Raw genomic sequence first — 22,093 nt, 5'->3', positions numbered from 1 at the left:
ATATATATATATATATATATGTATATATATATATGTATATATATATGTGTGTGTGTGTGTGTGTTTATTTTCTGCTGTTAAAATGGTAAAATGGTCATTTTTGACCTGCAAGTCAACAAAAACATGTATATATCTTTAGTGAAATACTGCTAGTGGATAGTGTTGGTTTTTTATTTCAGTTAGTGTTTGGATTGAGCTGAATTAAACTGATTATTGAATGTATACTGTTTATATGAAGGGTGGCACGGTGGTTCAGTGGTTAGCACTGTGGCCTCAATGGAAGGAGGTCACTGGTTCAGGTCCCGGCTTGGCATTTCTATGTGGAGTTTGCATGTTCTCCCCGTGTTGACGTGGGTTTATTCTGGGTGCCCACAATCCAAACACATGCAGTAAAGGTGAATTTGATTAACTAAATTGACTGACGTGAATTGAGTGTTTTTCAGTACTGGGTTGCAGCTGGAAGGGCGTCCTCTGGGTGGAATAGTTGGCGGTTCATTCCGCTGTGGTGACCCCTGATAAATAAGGGACTAAGCTGAAGGAAAATTAACAAATTAATGTTTATATGAGCTTTTTGCTGGCTTTTGTGTTTGGGTACTTTGTTAGAACATGCACATAGACTATCGTATTAGCATACATGACCTTGACTGATGAACAATAATGTTTGTAGCCATGGAGAAAGTCTTTCCTGTGTTATGTTACTAGTAGAGATTGTTTCTTCTCCATTTTTTTCATCATTCATGAAAATATTGAGCACAATATTGTCTTGACATCGATGGCAATGAGCTATAAGAATTGTTTTATTTCTCATTTGTTTCCCAAATGATGTTGAACAGACTCAGGAAATTTTCACGGCATTTCCTATAATATTTTTTCTTCTGGAGAAAGTCTTATTTGTTTTATTTCAGCTAGAATAAAAGCAGTTTTAACAAACGGATTGTCTCCAGAACAAACCACTGTTATACAATGACTTGCCTAATTACTCTAACTTTACCCTAATTACCCTAGTGAAGCCTTTACATGTCACTTTAAGCTGAACACTAGTGTCTTGAAGAATATCTAGTCTGATATAATGTGCTGTCATCATGACAAAGACAAAAGAAATCAGTTATTAGAAATGTGAGTGTGTGCGGGTGTTTCACAGTACTAGGTTGTGGCTGAAAGGGCATGTGCTGCTTAAAACGTATAGTTGGTGGAATAGTTGGTGGTTCATTCCACTGTGGCAGCCTCTGACATAGACACTAAGCCAAAGGAAAATTATTGAATTAATGCTTCAATTCATGCTGAATGTGGCACAGTACAAAAAATGTATTAATTATGTAGCTTAAGCTAGTTTTAATAATGGATTTTAGAATATTAACACTGAATGAATGCGGTGGATTAAATGAATTTACCACCATAAAAAGAAAGCTGGATATTTTTTTTCTGCTGAGGTGATGGCTATAACAAAGTTGTTTTATAACCAACACTAATCTAGAACAAAGTAAACTAATGTTAAAAAGTCACGAGGTCAACTAAAATAAAAACTACTCGACCACAATGGTGACTTTAAGTGCTATTCACGCTATAAACTCTGTTTATGTGAATGAGAGCGTTTGTAGACAGAAATAAACAGGTTAGTAATAAGTAAATGCTGTTTGTGGAGTTGTTTAATCGTCGTCTGTTTGAGTTTTAGAGCTTGAGTCATTTGTTTTATCATTCATTCATTTTCTTGTCTGCTTAGTCCCTTTATTAATCCGGGGTTGCCACAGCGGAATGAACCGCCAACTTATCCAGCAAGTTTTTTATAATGCGAATGCCTATCCAGCCGCAACCCATCTCTGGGAATCATCCACACACACACACACACACACACTTTAGCCTACCCAATTCACCTGTACCGCATGTCTTTGGACTGTGGGGGGAAACCGGAGCACCCGGAGGAAACCCACGCCAAGGCAGGGAGAACATGCAAACTCCACACAGAAACGCCAACTGAGCAGAGGTTCGAACCAGCGACCTTCTTGCTGTGAGGCAATAGCACTACCTACTGCGCCACTGCCTCGCCCTCATTTGTTTTACTTCAGCTGATTTCATTATGAGACTAAAGTCAATTGTAGTTTTTGTAGAGGTTTTTTCTGTTCTTGTTTTCCTTCCCTGCAGTGACTCCGCTTGTTAACAGCGTGTTTTCATCAGTAAAGCTGAGTATTCTCAATACCACTACAGGGTTCAACGCTAAAGATTTTTTTCTACTGGCCCAGGCCAGGGGTTCAGATTTTTACTTGCCCTGCCAAAATTTTCCCAGGCCCCTCTAAAAAAAATTAGCCATTTAGTTATTCAGCATAACTTTCCTTTAAATACAACTGACAATTTAAAAACGATTTGATTTAAATGCAATACTGATTAGATTAAAGTGAATGGCTTAGTTAAAAAACTACCGCCACCAAAATGGCTAATTTTATGCGCTATACATGCGCTATATAAATGCACATTACATTACACTAACACATGCTTTTACTAGATGTAAAATAAGTCTCCAGAATATGTCTGTGAAGTTTCAGGTCAAAATACCCACCACATCATTTATTATACCCTGTTGAAAATGTCAATTTTACATTTACATTTAGTCATTTAGCAGACGCTTTTATCCAAAGCGACTTACAAATGAGGACAAGGAAGCAATTTACACAACTATAAGAGCAACAGTGAATAAGTGCTGTAGGCGAGTTTCAGGTATGTAAAGAAAGTGTAAGAAGCAAAACATTAGTATTTTTTTTATTTTTTGTAGTGAGCGGAGGAGTCAGAGAGGCAATTGCAGATTAGTAAGGAAAGTGGAGACTGAATAGTTGAGTTTTTAGTCGTTTCTTGAAGACAGCGAGTGACTCTGCTGTTCTGATGCAATTTGGTAGTTCATTCCACCAATTGGCCAGATTGAATGCGAGAGTTCGGGAAAGTGATTTCTTCCCTCTTTGGGATGGAACCACGAGGCGACGTTCATTCACAGAGCGCAAGTTTCTGGAGGGCACATACATCTGCAGAAGTGAGAGCAGATAAGAAGGAGAAAAGCCAGAAGTCGCTTTATAAGCAAACATCAGAGCTTTGAATTTGATGCGATTAGCAACTGGCAGCCAGTGCAAACGGATGAGCAGCAGAGTGACATGTGCTCGTTTAGGTTCATTGAAGACCACTCGTGCTGCTGCGTTCTGAAGCAGCTGAAGAGGTTTGATAGAGTTAGCTGGAAGCCCGGCTAGTAGAGAGTTGCAATAGTCCAGTCTGGAGAGAACAAGAGCTTGAACAAGGAGTCGAGCTGCATGTTCAGATAGGAAGGGTCGGACCTTTCTGATGTTCTAGAGTGTGAATCTGCAAGATCGAGCAGTTCTAGAAATGTGGTCAGAGAAGTTTAGTTGGTCATCAATCGTTACTCCAAGGCTTTTCACCATTTTGGATGCAGTAATGGTTGCCCCATCCATCTGGATTGAAAAGTTATGACGTAGAGTCGGGTTGGCAGAAACTACAAGCATTTCCGTTTTCGTGAGGTTAAGCTGAAGATGATGATCTCTCATCCAGTGTGAAATGTCCGACAGGCAGGCTGAGATGCGAGCTGGAGCCGAGGGATCATCAGGGTGAAAAGAGAGGTATAGCTGGGTATCATCAGCATAGCAGTGGTAGGAGAATCCATGTTTCTGGATGACTGATCCTAGAGCTGTCGTGTAGATGGAGAAGTGGCCCAAGAACAGAGCCCTGAGGTACCACAGTGTTTAGATGCTGTAGGTTGGACACCTCTCCCCTCCAAGACAATTTTGGGGTCAGGGGCGATTAAAAACACAGTGTTTGCTGTAAAACCTGAGTCTGATGTCTGTTTTGTGTCAGTATTGTGCTGGAGAACAGTAACCGTGTTGAGGTTGAGGATATCATTGTGGATGTTTCTTTATTTAAAGGTAATAAGCAGCAGTTGCTGATAGTGATTATATCTTTTCTAATTCTAGTTGTGCACTGTGGGTTAAACCAAATGTTTCCAAGTGACTGAAGTAAGATCTCTTTAAAGATATGCTTTAATTAAGCATATATCATGTTATAAATATGATTGTATCAAATAAAACAGCCAATTTTAGGCAGTGCGCCAATAGTAATTTTGTAAATGACATGAATTCACGAGTTTTACTTCAGTGCATGTATTTTTTATAACTGTACATGGCAGTTATGGTAAAAAACATTATTTTATTTATTTATTTGTTCATCACAAGGGTGGCACAGTGGTTAGCTCTGTTGCCTCACAACAAGAAGGTCACTGGTTTGAGTTAAGGCTGGATCAGTTGGCATTTCTGTGTGGAGTTTGCATGTTCTCCCTGTGTTCTTGTGCTTCAGTTTCCCCCACAGTCCCAACACATGCGCTATAGAGGAATTGATGAACTAAATTGGCTGTAGTGTGTGTGTGTGTGTGTGTGTGTGTGTGGGTGTTTCCCAGTACTCAGTTGTGGCTGCTTAAAACATATTCTGGAATAGTTGGCGATTCATTCCACTATGGCGACTTCTGATAAATAAGGAACTAAGCCGAAGCAAAATAAATGAATGAATGCATGTATGAATATTTTGAATGATGATCTGTTTGTATTTGTGTCTCCCAGCAGGAGAAGCCCAAACTGATCGACCCTCTGGACTATGAAGCTGTGATTTCTGAACTTGAAGCAGAATTCAGAGAAGATCCTCTTCAAGATCTCCTGTTATTCCCAGACCTTGACTTCACTGTGAGTGCTCTGTTTTCCTGTAGTATTTGTTTTCTTATTGGTGTGTGTGTATGTGTGTGTGTTTGTTTATGTATGTGTGTGTTTGTTTGTGTGTGCATGTGCGTATGCTTGTGTATGCATGTGTGTATCTGTATGTCAATGTTTGTGCATGTGTGTGTGTATGTCAGTGTTAGTGCATGTGTGTACTGTATGTGTGTGTTTATGTGTGTGTGCGCGTGTGTGTGTGTGCGTGTGTTTGTGTATGTGTGTTAGTGTATGTGTGTGTGTGTGTTTGTGCATGTGTGTGCGCGTGCAATGTGCTTGTGTTTATGTGTGTATTTGTGTGTGTGTGTATGCTTTGTGCTTATGTATTTGTGTGTGTGTGTGTGTATGCATGCATGTGTATGTGTGTATTTGTGTGTGTGTGTGTGTGTGTGTGTGTGTGTGTGTGTATGCATGCAAGTGTATGCATGCATGTGTGTGCTTATGTGTGTGTGTGTGTGTGTGTGTGTGTGTGTGCATGTGTGTGTGTGTGTGTATGCATATGTGTGTGTGCGCGTATGTGTGTGTCCGTGTGTTTGTGCATGTGTGTTAGTGTATGTGTGTGTGTGTGTGTGTTTGTGCATGTGTGTGTGCGCGCATTGTGCTTGTGTTTATGTGTGTATTTGTGTGTGTGTATGCTTTGTGTTTATGTATGTGTGTGTGTGTGTGTGTGTGTGTGTGTGTGTGTGTGTGTGTATGCATGCATGTGTATGTATGCATGCATGTGTATGTATGCATGCATGTGTATGTATGCTTGCATGTGTGTGTGTGTGTATGCATGCATGTGTGTGTGTGCATGTGTGTATGCATGCGTGTGTGTGTGTATGCATGTGCATGTGTGTGTGTATGCATGTGTGTTTGTATGCATGTGTGTATGTGTATGCATGCGTGTGTGTGTGTATGCATGTGCATGTGTGTGTGTATGCATGTGTGTTTGTATGCATGTGTGTATACGTGTGTATGCATGTGTGTGTATATCTGTGTGTGTGTGTTAACACTTCTCCCTGTGCTGAACTGAAAGCACCCCAGCACCCGGCCTGTTCAGACCACATCCTCTTTCACAGATAGACAAGCGCTCAACACAGCACAAATATAAACAAAGGCTGCACACACTGACTCACAGAGTAACAGCAGACGTGTACACTCAACATCGCCAATAATCTAACGAACACACCATGGAGAAAAGCAGAACTCAAAACCACAAAGTCGGGAGCGCAAGCCAACAAATCTAAATCAGTAATCAAGGTGAGTAATCCCAAAGATCTGGCAACCCACCGGCTGGACAATGGCTGAGTGCTCAGTGAATAAACACACACGGCTAATCAATCCCAGATGCAGCAAATTAAGACTCCACGTCAGAGTCCAGCTAACTGGGACCTCTACTGGAGGATGATGGAAGTGTTAGGAGTAAGTTTTAACCACTGAAAGTCAAAATTACTCTCCCTCACTTTTTTTTATTTATTTATTTATTTATTTTTATTATATATATATATATATATATATATATATATATATATATATATATATATATATATATATATATATATATATATGTATATATATATATATATATATATATATATATATGTGTATATATATATATATATATATATATATATATATATATATATATATATATATATATATATATATATATTTATATTTCTCAAATTATGTATAACAGAGCAAGGTATTTCCTATCATATTTTTTCTTCTTTCTGGAGAAAGTCTTATTAGTTTATATTATTATTTAATTATTAACGATTGTCAATATTATTAGCCCCCCTAAGCAAATTGGTTTCCAATTTCAAAAAGCAGTTGGCATTTCTATGTAGAGTTTGCATGTTCTCCCCGTGTTGGTGTGGGCTTCATCCAGGTGCTCTGTTTTCCCCCACAGTCCAAACACATGCGCTATAGGGGAATTCAATAGGTTAAATTAGCTTTAGTGTATGTGTGAATGCAAGCGTGTTTGCCAGTGTTGGGTTGTGGCTGGAAGGGCATCTGCTGTGTAAAACATATGCTGGATAAGTTGGCTGTTCAATCCGCTGTGTCGACCCCAGATTAAAAAAGGGACTAAGCCGAAAAGAAAATGAATGAATGAATGAATAATCATACTTTTTATTTATAGGCGCCTTTTAAAGCACTCAAGGAGTACACTCACCGGCCACTTTATTAGGTACACCTTACTAGTACTGGGTTGGACCCCCTTTTGCCTTCAGAACTGTCTTAATCCTTCGTGGCAGAGATTCAACAAGGTGCTGGAAATATTCTTCAGAGATTTTCTCCATATTGACTTGATAGCATCACACAGTTGCTGCAGATTTATCGGCTGCACATCCATGATGCCAATCTCCCGTTCCACCACATCCCAAAGCTGCTCTATTGGATTGAGCTCTGGTGACTGTGGAGGCCATTTGAGTACAGTGAACTCATTGTCATGTTCAAGAAACCAGTCTGAGGTGATTCACGCTTTATGACATGGTGCGTTATCCTGCTGGAAGTAGCCATCAGAAGATGGGTATACTGTGGTCAAAGAGCAATGGACATGTTTAGTAACAATACTCATGTTGGCTGTGGTGTTAACACGATGCTCAATTGGCTCAAAGTGTGCCAAGAAAATCTCCCCCACACCATTACACCACCACCACCAGCCTGAACCGCTGATACAAGGCAGGATGATCCATGCTTTCATGTTGATGCCAGATTATGAGCCGAGCATCTGAATGTGTCAGCAGAAATAGAGACTCATCAGAGCAGACAACGTTTCTCCAATCTCCTATTGTGCAGTTTTAGTGAGTCTGTGTGAATTGTAGCCTCAGTTTCCTGTTCTTAGCTGACAGGAGCGGCACCCGGTGTGCTCTTCTGCTGCTGTAGCCCATCCGCCTCAAGGTTGGCCGTGTTGTGTGTTCAGAGATGCTCTTCTGCAGAGCTCGGTTGTAACGAGTGCTTATTTGAGTTACTGTTGCCTGTTATCAGCTGGAACCAGTCTGGCCATTCTCCTCTGGCCTCTGGCATCAACAAGGCATTTGCGCCCACAGAACTGCCACTCACTGGATATTTCCTCTTTATCGGACCATTCTATGTAAACCCTAGAGATGGTTGTGCCTGAAAATCCCAGTAGATCCCAGCAGTTTCTGAAATACTCAGAGCAGCCCGTCTGGCACCAACAACCATGCCATGTTCAGAGTCAAATAAATCCTCTTTCTTCCCCATTCACTCTGAACTGCAGCAGATCGTCTTGATCATGTCTACATTCCTAAATGCATTGAGTTGCTGCCATGTGATTGGCTGATTAGAAATTTGCATTACCGAGCAGTTGGACAGGTGTACCTAATAAAGTAAGCACCTCCCCAATGAAGTTGTTCTACATTTTTTCTAAATGCCACCTGATAGTGACAGACCACACTTATAAGTTAGTAACCAAGTATATTTCTGTCTAAAAAATTATCTTTAAAAAAAATAGTAGTTGGCGGTTCATTCCGCTGTGGCGACCCCAGATTAATTAAGGGACTAAGCCGGAAAGAAAATGATTCAAATAAATGGTACTTTCATCCCTGCTCTCCCCTATGATAAGAGTAGGATTTTGTATTGTACATGATGGCGAACAAGGAGCCAGTGCGGGTGAAAGGGAATTGTGATCAGAAGCATGTGAGCACTGTCCTATAGCTGCTGAATTCTGAATGAACTGTGCTCGATGAAGCTGCTTATCAGGGATGCCAGATAGGAGAGAGTTACAGTAATCAATTCGTGATGCAACTAAAGCACGAACAAGTACTTCAGTACTTTGCTGAGGTCACATGACACTCACATTCATGAATTCGGTTGTGTTGCATTATGGGATAGCGTAGTGTACATCGGATGTGCACTGCAGAATCTCATCGGAAGTAGTAGATAATCAGGATACTTTTCATCTGTTTTTTTTTCCATACCACGAATTTGGACAAAGTACTACTCTGCTCTCATGCTGTTTCTAAGATATTAAATAGCAGGGAAGTATGTGATTTCAGACGCAGCCTTTGATTCTCTGTTTTTTTTTTTTTTTAGGTGTCCACACTTCCTGTAGAAAGGAGAACAGTGAAGTCTACTGTCCCAGAGGGAGCTGATGAACATGCTGAATGTCTGCTGGTCAGACAGGTAAGTGCATGTGTGCGTGCGTGTGTGCGCATGTGTGTGTGTGTCAAAAATCATACTTACAGCATCAGGACCTTTTGACGTTCAAATTTCAAAATTCAAATTTGACATTCAAAGTTTCCTAAAAGGGTTTGGGTTAGGGCTGGGGTAAGGCCACATAAAAAGCAGTTTTTACAATATAAATTATATTGCGCCTATAGAGTATAGAATATAGAGTCCTCTTAACCATATATTCAAGTGTGTATGTGTGTGGGTGTGGATTTGTTTGAGGTTTACGACAACATTATATTGTTTGACGTGTGTGATCTAGTCAAAATGCTTAAAAATCATACTTGCAGTAACAGGACCTTTGGACATTCAAATTTTGAAACCTGTTTCTTAATAGGGTTTGGGTTAGGGCTAGGGCAAGGCCATATAATGATCAGTTTTACTATATAAATTATATTATGCATATACAGTATAGAATACAGAGTCCTCGTAAACCATACAGTATTTACAAGTGTGTATGTGTGTGTATGTTTTTGGGTGTGTACTGTATGTGTGTTCATACTTGTTTATGTGGTTTACAAGTGTACAATATTGTATTATAACACATGTGTGACCCAGTTGTACTCCTTAAAATGCATAAAAATCATAATTACAGTAACAGGACCTTTAGACATTTAAATTCCGAAACATGCTGCTTAATAGGGTTTGGGTTAGGGCTGGGGTAAGGCCATCTATCTATCTATCTATCTATCTATCTATCTATCTATCTATCTATCTATCTATCTATCTATCTATCCTTTTTCAGACTTTTTTAATCTATCTGTCTGTCTGTCCGGACCATCCGTCCATCCATCTGTCTGTCTGTCTGTCTGTCTGTCTGTCTGTCTGTCTGTCTGTCTGTCTGTCTATCTATCTATCTATCTATCTATCTATCTATCTATCTATCTATCTATCTATCTATCTATCCTTTTTCAGACTTTTTTAATCTATCTGTCTGTCTGTCCGGACCATCCGTCTGTCTGTCTGTCTGTCTGTCTGTCTGTCTGTCTGTCTGTCTGTCTGTCTGTCTATCTATCTATCTATCTATCTATCTATCTATCTATCTATCTAACTATCCATCTATCTATCTATCTATCTATCTATCTATCTTTTAAACATTTTCCTCGGTGAAAGCAGGACTTTAATTGATTTCAGTACTACAAAGTAATGGGTGTTCTGAAAAGATTTGGTGCTATAAAGGGGTTTTATGTCAAGTTTGTGATTTAATTTAAATGAGTTTGTGATGTATGAGTCTGCTTTTAACTTTTGTGTGTAACATTGATTGTTTAATATCTTTGAAAATTGTACTAAAGGTGTGTTGAAAATTCAGTTCTCTCCCTCCCTCTCTCTCTCTCCCTCCCTCCCTCTCTCTCTCTCTCTCTCAATAGGCCTGCCAATACTTCAACTCCCAGCTGCACATTGTTCAGTATAAATATGATGAGTATGGAGGGGACTACCGCATGCTGCCCAGGTAGATTAATAGTACAGTAATAAAATACAGTATTGCATTAATACAGTTAACACCGATAACGACCCACCACTAATTGAAACTATTGTATTTAGAAATGTGTTGAAAAAAATCTTCTCTCCATTAAACAAAAATTAGGGAGAAAATATACAGGGGGTTAATAATTTTGACCTTGACTGTATACTGTAAAAGCATTTAAAGTTCCTTTGTGGATGACTGTGTTGGTGTTTCTGCACTAGAAAAAGTTGTGTTGTTGGTGAATTAACATACACATTGCTTATTACACACACAGCGATGCACAGTAGCACACAAACATCTTTAAATATGAAAACGTAAAAACCGATCTGTTGCTTTTCGAAAACAATATGTATGCATGAAACATATTCATAATAAAATGAAAAGAATTTCAGACATCCTTTCATTTCCTCTAATAATTGTATTAACATGATGAAGTGCAGGTGACTTTCCTGCTCTAGCTATAAATCCATACAAAATTATACATTTCTTCTCCCTCACAGGAAGCTGTGTAAAGCAGAAAAGTTGCCTTCCCACTCTTTTGAGATTGACAATGAAGATGCGGACAAAGATGAGGTCGGTATGGTACAAGAACTCCATGTGGGTCCACAATGTGCACACACGTTGCTTATCACATACACAAGGATGTGCTGCAGCACACAAACAGCTTTAAATATAAACACTTAAGGGATTAAAATGTAAAAGATTATTATTCATTCATTCATTTTCTTGTCAGCTTAGTCCCTTTTTTAATCCGGGGTCGCCACAGCGGAATGAACCGCCAACTTATCCAGCAAGTTTTTACACAGCGGATGCCCTTCCAGCCACAACCCATATCTGGAAAACATCCACACACACGTTCGCACACACACTCATACACTACAGACAATTTAGCCCACCCAATTCACCTGCAGCATGTCTTTGGACTGTGGGGGAAACCGGAGCACCCGGAGGAAACCCACGCGAAGGCAGAGAGAACATGCAAACTCCACACAGAAACGCCAACTGAGCCGAGGTTCGACCCAGCGACCTTCTTGCTGTGAGGCGACAGCACTACTTACCGCGCCACTGCCTCGCCAAGATTATTATTGTCTATATATAAAAAGTCCCACATGTCGTAATGGATAATTATTGCATGTAGCCCAACAGCCTGTCTGTTGTAATGATGAATGACATTGGCTAATCACGGATACATTTCAATGCTAGTGAAGCATTTGCTTTTTCTGCTTAAAAAGTTCATCATCTGTGGCTGCAACTTTCTTTTAAAGGGAACGTGAGATGAGATTGGTTTAATGCGCATTACACCCAAACACACACCCACAACTCATTAAGAGAATAAGGACAACACCTTTAGACCATGCACCAGACATGTTGACCATTTTTCACATCCTTAAAACTGTATTGACCTTAAAATTAGTAGTTTTTTTTAAAAATTAAATAAAACTGCTTTTATCCTAGCCAAAATAATACAAATAAGACTTTCTCCTGAAGAAAAAATATTACGGGAAATACTGTGGAAAATTGCTGGCTCTGTTAAAGGGTCACGAAACACCAGAACACATGTTTTGAGCTGTTGAAATTTGTATATGTGTCCCACACTGCTAAAAACACTATTAGGACACCTATATTTCACTAAAAAGTGTAAATTGGTTGTTTTTGCATTATTTCAAGCAAATTCGTTCCGGTTTGAAACGAATTTTTGAAGCTGCGTCACGGTCATGAGATCTTAGCGTGTATTCCAGCATGTAGACTGGACGTCTGTACCTGGGAGTGCCTTATTACATCTCTGAGTGTGCTGCATTCATTCATGAGTATAGCTGCGTCCCAAATCGCATACTTATGCACTATTCTAAGCCATTTTGTAGTATAAATAGTGTAAGTAGTGTGTTCACACTGAAAACTCTTAAAATAATAAGAGCACTTTAATTACCCGGATGATGCACTCATTCAGCCGCTAAAATGAAGTGTGTAATGATGGACACTTCACGCACTCAAGGACCGCAGGTTTGCTTACGTAGCGGAAGGGGCGGAGCTATCGGACGCACATGTTGGATAACTTTATTTATTTTGGATGGAAAAAGCAAAATTCTCCTACAAGAGTGATTATATCGCCTCCTGATGGTGAATGCGGCAATACTCACGATAGGTATTATTTGATAATTCAGTCGTTTATTTCACTGATTTGGCAACCGTCAAACGTCATCAGGGAAACGGTTTGAATTTCCGTTTAGTAAAAAAACATTAGTGTGCCATTTGGGACAACACTACATACATGTACTATCCTGTTGAGTGTGTTAGTGCATAAGTACATAGTGCATGAGTGCATAGTGTATAGTGTGCCATTTGGGACGCAGCTTTTGACTTGGTTCAAACCAATCAGCACACTCTAATGTGTATGCGGTGCAACTTCATTAATATGCATGATAGCTTCCAAGACTGTTTGTACCTGTACAGTGTTCAGACGGCAGAGAGACGACACGTTGTGTTGCCAAGCGGGAGAACAAGAATTGTTTGGCGATACGGGTCGTCAGTGTTGCTTTTATAATGTGCTGCAGTGAAGGTTTTGTTTTCATTTTCGCGCTATGAGAGCGCAGCTGGACTCACGTGTGAATTACAGTGCATGCAACGCGCGACAAAAATATGTGTCTAAGGAACATTGTTTACCCGAGAGCTTTTCTCATCTGGAAATGGTGAGATCCGGATTTGCTACGGATTTGCTATGGATTTCTACTGACTTTTTAAGCGATCAGTGCTCTTTGTTTGTTTATTCAGAGGCAAGTTAGTTTGTATGGTCAGCAGTACTCTGTCAGTGTTTAAAGACGGACCTTAGTCAAAGGATTTCTAATTTAATAAAGTTTACCGTACGTTAACATCACTACAATATTATGGACTGAACAATTTGCTGTAAATGCTTCTCTCCGAGTGTAAACATGTAAACAACGCAATCTAACTATTACCGTCGTGGAGGATTTTCGACGCATTTTGTGACCAAAATAACACACAGCTTTCTGACGCTGCCTACCGAATGCATCGAAGTTACAGAGAAATGCAGAGGGTTTTTTTCTCTCATTCGCCGTGCGGTATCAAACATTGCATGAAAAATACATGCTTAGAGCAGTTCCTCGAATCAAATATCTTGTTTGTCGCGAGAGGCATGAATGAAATTCCTGTATGAAAGTGCGAAACTGCAGTTAAAATCCACCATTTAATAATGTGGCAAATAATTGGATTACTGATGTCCATGTAAACACCATCACTGTCTTTCTCCTCTGCGTCTGTGTTTGTTTTGCCTCTGTGAAAATCAGCGCGTGCCCAAACCGACACTCCCATTTTTATGCAAATTTTTACAGACTTTCCCTCCTCCGACACTCCCCCCTAAACAGAGCTGGACATGCCCACTTTCCTGACTTTTTTTCCAAGGTAGAGGTGTGAAAACACCCTGCTGAAACAAGGGGGATTTCATGGCCCTTTAAAGATAAAATATTTTTAAAAAGAAAGCAAATTCACAGGCGGGCGAATAATTTAGACTTTAATCGTATGTGGGGGGAATTTAATATACAAACAAATGAAAAGATGATTCAAAACACTTTTTCATTGTAGGACACAACATCTTTGTCCTCATCTAAAGGAGGGGGCGGCGGTGCAGGCAGTGGAGGCGGAGGAGGAATTGGTGTTTTTAAGTCCGGCTGGCTCTATAAAGGCAACTTCAACAGCACCGTCAACAACAGCATCACAGTTCGGGTAAGAGTGTATTGCTTTAAGCAAAGACTATTTCATTTGTGATCATTGTATGAGATTCAAAAACCTCACATAAGATTCAAAACACTGGCGCCACTCCTTTTATGGTCACAATTTACAGCAAGGTTTCATTAGTCAATGTTTTTACTAACATGAACTAATTATGAACAATACTTGTACAGCATTTATTAATCATAGTTCAACATTTACTCATGCATTATTAATAGGTCCACACGGAATCTGTGCGCTCAGAATTCTGCAGATTTTTAGCTCATCGTTGATTCTGCTTATTTACTGGTGTAAATGTGTGTACATTTATATTTATTCAGTTTTTAAATTATTTAAAGTGGTATTATTGACTAATATGAAAATGTTCATATGATTTATGTACAATACAGTTTGTACAGTAAGATGTATTTTAGTAGAGATATTGTATAGAAGACTTGCTTTGTTCACCAAATAAAGTGGATCTAATTGGATTTTCATTGTAAACAATAAACTAAATTTAAAGTATTACTTTTTATTTCATGTATTTAGATTTTAGTTATGGTACTCCCAAATTCATTACGCATAAATCCAAACAAAATTCTGCGCAGAAATAGCAAAAAACGTCCACAGATTCCGTCTGGCCCTAATTATTAACATGCAAATTCATTAGTGAATGCACCATAACACAAACTAATACAGAGCGATTTATTTTCATTAATTTTTTCATTATAAACGATTATATTTTCATTAACTAACATGAACACATGCTGTAATAAATTTATTGTTCATTGTTTGTTCATGTTACTAAATGCATTAACTAACATCAGCTAATTGTAACATGGGGAGTGACTGACAACAGAAGTGTGGATCCACATGCAGGTTCGAATCTTCAGGCAAGCAGTGGTCAAGATGTATAAGGGCAGTTCAGAGATAAGACTCAGCAATGAGGGTTTCAAAGTGAGCTGTATATATGTGTTTGTAATCAGTACATGAGCAGCATCAGCTGTGTGTATGCAATCAGTCAGGATCTGGAACCGGTTGTGTGTGTGCGGAGCATGACTGGTTCTTGTAGTTTATTTACCGGCAGATTTGTAGTTCATGTGGATGTGAGTGTTTTACCAGCGACCTCTGGTGGTTTGATCGCTGGTGAACATGACACTAATACTGTAAAGCCTTATAGTAATGTGTTACTCATTTTATAATTTCTAAAAATAAAACTATCTGAGGGAAATACTTTCTTTTGTTTTTGCTTTTGCAGTCCTTCAAGCGCCGATATTTTCAGCTGACTCAGCTCTCTGACAACTCTTACATCATGAACTTCTATAAAGATGAGAAAATTTCCAAGGAACCTAAAGGCTGTATTTTTCTGGACTCCTGCACCGGGGTGGTTCAGGTTGGTGAATTAACTCTTTTTTTTTTTTAAGTGCTTTAAAGGGTAATTTGATTAAAGGTAGAGCTGCAAAATACTGGAGAAATATGCAATGTTGTTGAGTATTGCGATGGGGATATTTCTTATGATATAACATTTCGCTAGAAAAAAGAACATTAGCTACAAATGTGTTTAAATCACTTCTTTTATTTAATGACATTAAAATAAACAGGTCACTTTTTTATTTAAATTCATTCTACACTGTAAAAAAAAATCTGTAATTTTGCGGTTTATTTCCGGTAGCTGGGGTGCTGGAATAAAAACGTAAAATAACGGCCGTTTAATAACTAAAATTTACTGTAAAATAACTGATGTTGAGTCACAGAAATCTACCAGAAATTTAAATTCAAGGAAATTTCAGTCATTTAATGTCCGTTACGGAGATGGTTAAGGCATTTTATTCATTCATTTTCTTGTCGGCTGGGGTCGCCACAGCAGAATGAACCGCCAACTTATCCAGCAAGTTTTTATGCAGCGGATGCCCTTCCAGCCGCAACCCATCTCTGGGAAACATCCACACACACACACACACACACACACTCGTACACTAAGGACAATTTAGCCTACCCAATTCACCTGCAGCATGTCTTTGGACTCTGGGGGAAACCGGAGCACCTGGAGGAAACGCACGCGAAGGCAGGGAGAACATGCAAAATCCTCACAGAAACACCAACTGAGCCGAGGTTCGAACCAGCGACCTTCTTGCTGTGAGGCGACAGCACTACCTACTGCGCCACTGCCTCGCCGTTAAGGCATTTTAGAAAGACCAAAACAGCATGTCAGATGTTTTACAGTGTGCTCAGCCTGCTGGATTGTTCATTCACACACATTTTCATCATCACATGATCTCTTATAACAGAATCACATGACCTTTTTTTAATGCGCATACAGGAATTTGTTTGGTGAAAGTGTTTCCATCGTAGTTTATGCGCATCTTTTCTTACAGAATAAAAGTTTATTCTACTCAAAATTCATGCGCATCTTGGCGTTTCCATCAACCATTTTCTTCATGCGTATATCCAAAATGCGCATAAAAATAGGTGGATGGAAACGTAGCTATTGACACAAATGGAAAAAAAAAACCTTTTTAGTGCGCGATGTGAAAATACCTCAAAGTGTTACCCTTTAGCAGCCACAAGAATGGAACCGCAGGTTTAAGGCAACACTCATGTCTAGGCCCACACGGAATCCGCGCGCGCAGAATTCCGCAGATTTTCCACAGATTTTCCGCAGAATTCTGCAGATTTCTGCAGTTTTTTTAGCCCATCATTAATTCTGTTTATTTACTTGAGTAAATGTGTAGTTCTGAATTTATTCAGTTTTTTTCAGTAATTTATTACTTTTTATTTAATATATTAAGGTCTTAGTTATGATACTCCGCTGGATACTCCCAAAATAATTCCGCAGAAATCCGCAGATTTTTACCAAATTTATAGCAAAAAACATCCGCAGATTCTGTCTGGCCCTGCTCATGTCTCATCACAAAGGGACAAACAAAACTGACATTTAGCCCACAATCCTTGCACAACCGACAGTTTTATCTGCTATCTCTCCCTCTTTTGGTAGTACCCGATTTAAACGTGAGATTTTAGAAACCAGATCTAAATTTAGTGCTAACGAGCCTACCGTTAACACTAAATTTAGATCTGGTTTCCAAAATCTGGTAGATAAGTCTGATAGAAAGTAATTCTAAGGAGCAGTCAGGTGTGGAATAAAACCTCGCGGGAGAGGGTGGGAGCGATACTAAAAAAAACAGTCCCGTGCAGACCTCTACTGTTAAACACTATGAAAGAGTGAAAATCTCAGCAGATAGTCTCACTCTGATTGGCTGTTGTTATTTTCCCACCATTAGTGTTTATCTTCAGCTCTGGGTTCAGCTTTGAGCTCCAGCTTGGGTTTCTTTCTTCTGTAGTTAAACACGATATTTCGAAAAAGCCTGTTACCATTGACATCCATACGGCAGTATATGTTATGGAAGTCAGTGGTAACATTTTTCTGACTAACTTATTTTGCGTTCAACAGAAACCACTTGAGATTGAGTAAATAGTAAATGTTCATTTTTGGGTGAACTACCCCTTTAATGGCTAATAATTCTTGTTGGTGTGCGTAACAGAATAATCGACTGAGGAAACATGCGTTTGAGCTGAAAATGAACGAAGTGACATATTTTGTCCTGGCTGCCGAGAATGAGCAAGACATGGACGACTGGATCAACACTTTAAATCGCATCCTGCAGATCAGCCCTCCAGACGGCCCGGCTCAGGACCGCAAGAGTACGGACATGAGCGACTCTAAAAACGGTGGGTATTTGTCTAGCATCAAGCACTGAAGTATAGAATGAAATGATTGTTATTTATGTACATCCATTGAATTTTGCTTTACCAATTAAAAAGGAATATTGAAGGTGCAGTATGTAAGTTTGACGCCCAGTGGTTGAACTAGGTATTGCACTCCTGATTCAAAACAAACGCAAGAGCAGGTTGCCAGATTGATGACACCAACAAAGGTGTATTCTAACTAAAAGCAACAGCATATGATAGAAAGAAAATTTCCCATATTAAAAGGGTTTTTTGACCTAACTAACACCTGAAGTTTATATTTTAGAAACAACAGGGTAAACCATACCTGCGAACCCTCCCATTTTTCCCAGGATTCTCCCATATTTTACAGTTCTAGCCTGCTATCATCCTGTAAAAGTATTTTCCCGTATTTCTCACATATTTTCAGTCTTTCTTTGAAGGGTGGCAGTAAACATTAAAGAGCCGACCCTCATTATATGCAACCCATACCGCCGAACCACCAGGGGCCGCCCCTCGCTCTTAAATGCGAGTCTGTTCTGTGCTTCTGTTTTGTTTAGGCATGCAAACACTTACTGGTGCCGTCGCCCCTCCTATGCAATCATCAAAACAGTCATATAGCGGTGCATGACTGTCAGCTGACGTGCTCCATAGTGATAAATAGACGCTGTTTCCCACATAGATTCGGTACACGCGGTTTAAAGCGGAGCCAAAGTCTGGGTTTTGGTTGCGTTTGAACAGACATATAAACGTAATTAAAAATAATAACATCTAAAGATGTCGATCTTGGTGGGTTTTTTTCAAACACAGCTAATTTTGTCCTAAATGAGCATAAACAGTTAGGAAAGCAATCGAATGCTTCTGTTATAACGTTAGATGTGTGCATTTTTAAAGTCACACCAAAAATCTAAATACATAAGAGGTTCATTCATTGCACTTTAATAAGAATGTGTAAGTTATACAGTGAGGAAAAGATTAATGAGATTTGATAACTTGATTCTATTTCTTTATAATAGCTATTAATTTGAATAAGCTGAACTGTTTGTCAATTTATTTGCTTCTAATGTACACTATTTATTTTTTCTTATGTAAATAATAATAATATTGTTTGGGTGGTGGTCACTCCTATGGTAATTAATGACCACCTCAAGTGGAACTCTGAATCTGAGTCTCATCTCGGAGTTTGCTACTGTCTACTGGAGGTCGCATTTCCGTCGCAGATGCACACTTTAAGAGCCTTCCTGACTGAATGAATGAATGAAATACTCCGTTTCCACCAAGGCAACCCAGGGTGCTGAAATATGATTGGCTAAACTGGCAGTGGGCGGGGTGAAGAGACCAAAACAAAAATGTACGCTTGTTTCAAAGCAGAATATCTGACTTCAGATAACAAGGATGTTCACTGAGCATGTTTCTGAAATATCTGCAAACCTATTATGCTATCTTTATGCTTCAGAAGAGTTAAAAACTTACATACAGCACCTTTAAGGAACACTTAAAGTGTTGAATAGAAATTATTCGCCCTCCTGTGAAACTGTTTAATGGAGCAGCACTGCAGGATGTGTTTGATTATTGCATTTCATCTGAATTTTTCTCGTTGTTGTTGTTGTTTTAGAGATCAGTGATATACCACAAAATAACGTCCCTGTTCATAAAAACGAAGAAACAACTGAAAATGAGATCCACCCTGAACTAGCCAAGGTAATTTCATTGTCATTTTATCTTATAATATCCCATTACTTCTTGCTTTCTCAAATTTCTGGCTGGATTTCTTTGTGCGTACAGGAGATTGTGGCACATCAGAACTCAAAATTTGTAGTCCAAAAATAAATAATTAAACATTCTTCTAACATTTAAAGGGGATTTATTATGTAAAAATCATTTTTATAAAGGGTTTAAACACATTTGTGTGTCAGCAGTGTGTGAGTATAGGCAGCTTCTAATAGTAAAAATGAATTAATTGTATTTGTTTCTAATCAGACTTGATATAAACAGTCTGCAGAAACACTTTGATTGACATTCTTTCTTTGTACGTGTCATCAGGGGGAAAGCTCCGCCCACTAGTGACCATCACTCCCTCATTAGCATAGGACGTTAGTCTTTTTATTCAATCTGCCACTATGCTGACACACAGGCATCTGTAGCTCCGCCCTCTTTTGAAAAGAGCACAATCTCATTTGCATTTAAAGTGACAGTCACCAAAACGGCACAATTAGGATCAAAGCCTGAAAGGGTCAGTTTCAGAGAGTTAGTAAACATTATGTGTGTGGTATTTTGAGCTGAAAAGGCGCATAATAGTTCCCCTTTAATTACTCCTGAGAAAACACCATGAAATATTAAAAAGCGTGTCATTCAATGAGTGAGTCCCTGTTTTATTTCTGTTAGGCACCTTAAGCCAGTTAGTTAATTACTTAAACAAGCAATTCCTGCATGTTATAATAGTGTTTTGCAAAATTAAATGATGTTGTGATTTGTGTCAGTATATTTCTGAGACAGAAGAAAGCTCGAGAGCTGTCAGAGCAGAGGAGAGACTGAACCTGTTCTCCCTGGACCCTGATATTCCTGTAAGTTTGCAGCATGCACTCACCGGCCACTTTATTAGGTACACCTTACTAGTACCGGGTTGAGCCCACTTTTGCATTCAGGACTGCCTTAATCCTTTATGCATAGATATTCCTCAGAGATTTTGCTCCATATTGACATGATAGCATCACAAAGTAGCTGCAGATTTGTCGGCTGCACATCCATGATGCCAATCTGAAGTTCCACCACATCCCAAAGGTGCTCTATTGGATTTATTTCTGGGGACTGTGGAGACCATTTGAGTACAGTGAACTCATTGTCATGTTCAAGAAACCAGTCTGAGATGATTCACGCTTTAAGACATGGCGTGGTGCGGAAAATCTCCCCCACACCATTACACCACCACCAGCAGCCTGAACTGTTGATACAAGGCAGGATAGATCCATGCTTTCATATTGTTGCTGCCATGTGATTGGCTGATTAGAAATTAGCATTTATGAGCAGTTGTACCTAATAAAGTGGCCGGTGAGCGTGTATATCATCATCTTTCATCTTTACTAACTGTGTTTGATTTATTTACTGCTGCTATAGAACATTCTGTATGACTCATTTTTATTTTTTTTGCATGTGTTACTTTCTGTTTCGTTGCATTGTTCAGGGGCTTTTGCAAAGGGAGTTTTGCTGCAGTTGTTATTTTGCATGTAGAATTATTCGCCCTTCTGTGAATATTTCCCAAATGATGTTTAACAGATTTTTCACAGTATTTCCTACTATAATATTATACATCATTTTTTTTCTTATTTTTTTATTTCGGCTAGAATAAAAGCCATTTTTAATTGTTTTAAAGCCATTTTAAGGTCAATATTATTTTGGATTGTCTCCAGAACAAACCACTGTTACACAATGACTTGCCTAATTACCCTAACTTTACCCTAATTACCCCAGAGAAGCCTTTAAATGTCACTTTAAGCTGAATACTAGTGTCTTGAAGAATATCTAGCCAGTTATTTATAGTCATAATGAATTGTCATAATTGTCATCATGGCAAAGATAAAAACCGCTCTGTGTCAGCCTTTTTAATTTAATAAATTTGTATTTTTGGAGCCTTGGTGTTGCCGCCTTTGATTGACATTCATCATGGCAAAGATAAAATAAATCAGTGATTAGAAATGAGTTAATAAAACTATTATGATTAGAAGTGTGTTGAAAAAGTCTGCTCTACGTTAAACAGAAATTAGGGGAACAATATACAAGAGTGCTTATAATTCTGACCTCAACTGTATGTAAGGAAAGTATGCTTTGTGTTAAAGGTTTTAAGGAGTCCTAGGACAGAAACCGGAGAGTCTTCTTCTGTCCATCCATTTGATGAGAAGCTTGGGAAGAGGCTGATGATCTGCTGTCGCTCACTGAACCTCACACTGCAAGGCTGCGTTAATGAAGCGGACACCGAACCCACCACTAATGTACGATATGAATGTAGACAGATGAAAACACAAAACTACACACAGTGGCTTAATTTATGGACCCTTTTCACACCGTTTGGATGTGTTTAATGCTCAACTGCACATTAAATTCTTATTATTTTGATTTATTAAAAAAAATATGAACATTTATCAGTATTTATGTATGACCCCTCACTCCTCGTTAATCCTCCTGATGGCTGCGCTCTCATTAGATGACACAGGGGACCCGTCATGTCCATCGCTGCATCAGAGAGTGTGCTAAAATGCTCCGA

General features: G+C 39.0%; 1 protein-coding gene across 15 annotated transcripts in view; it reads left to right on the top strand.

Moving 5' to 3' along the window:
* dock10 (dedicator of cytokinesis 10) overlaps positions 1-22,093 on the top strand; it is a 147,467-nt gene that overhangs the window by 48,628 nt on the left and 76,746 nt on the right. For 13 of the 15 annotated variants that reach the window (XM_087283462.1, XM_087283459.1, XM_087283458.1 and 10 more), the window contains 10 exons: positions 4,602-4,721; positions 8,787-8,876; positions 10,289-10,371; positions 10,887-10,959; positions 13,984-14,124; positions 15,368-15,502; positions 17,652-17,838; positions 19,451-19,536; positions 20,316-20,399; positions 21,669-21,821. In XM_087283462.1, coding sequence (XP_087139588.1) covers positions 4,602-4,721; positions 8,787-8,876; positions 10,289-10,371; positions 10,887-10,959; positions 13,984-14,124; positions 15,368-15,502; positions 17,652-17,838; positions 19,451-19,536; positions 20,316-20,399; positions 21,669-21,821 — 1,152 coding nt within the window. The remainder of the gene's footprint in view (positions 1-4,601; positions 4,722-8,786; positions 8,877-10,288; positions 10,372-10,886; positions 10,960-13,983; positions 14,125-15,367; positions 15,503-17,651; positions 17,839-19,450; positions 19,537-20,315; positions 20,400-21,668; positions 21,822-22,093) is intronic. The other 2 variants (XM_087283466.1, XM_087283464.1) reach the window with 1 other exon arrangement.

This window comes from Danio rerio, chromosome 15 (assembly GCF_052040795.2).
Source record: "Danio rerio strain M-AB ecotype USA chromosome 15, GRCz13ab, whole genome shotgun sequence".
In the NCBI taxonomy this organism is placed as follows: Eukaryota; Metazoa; Chordata; class Actinopteri; order Cypriniformes; family Danionidae; genus Danio; species Danio rerio.
Note: the sequence above shows the minus strand (reverse complement) of the source record. Positions and strands in the feature narration are given on the sequence as shown.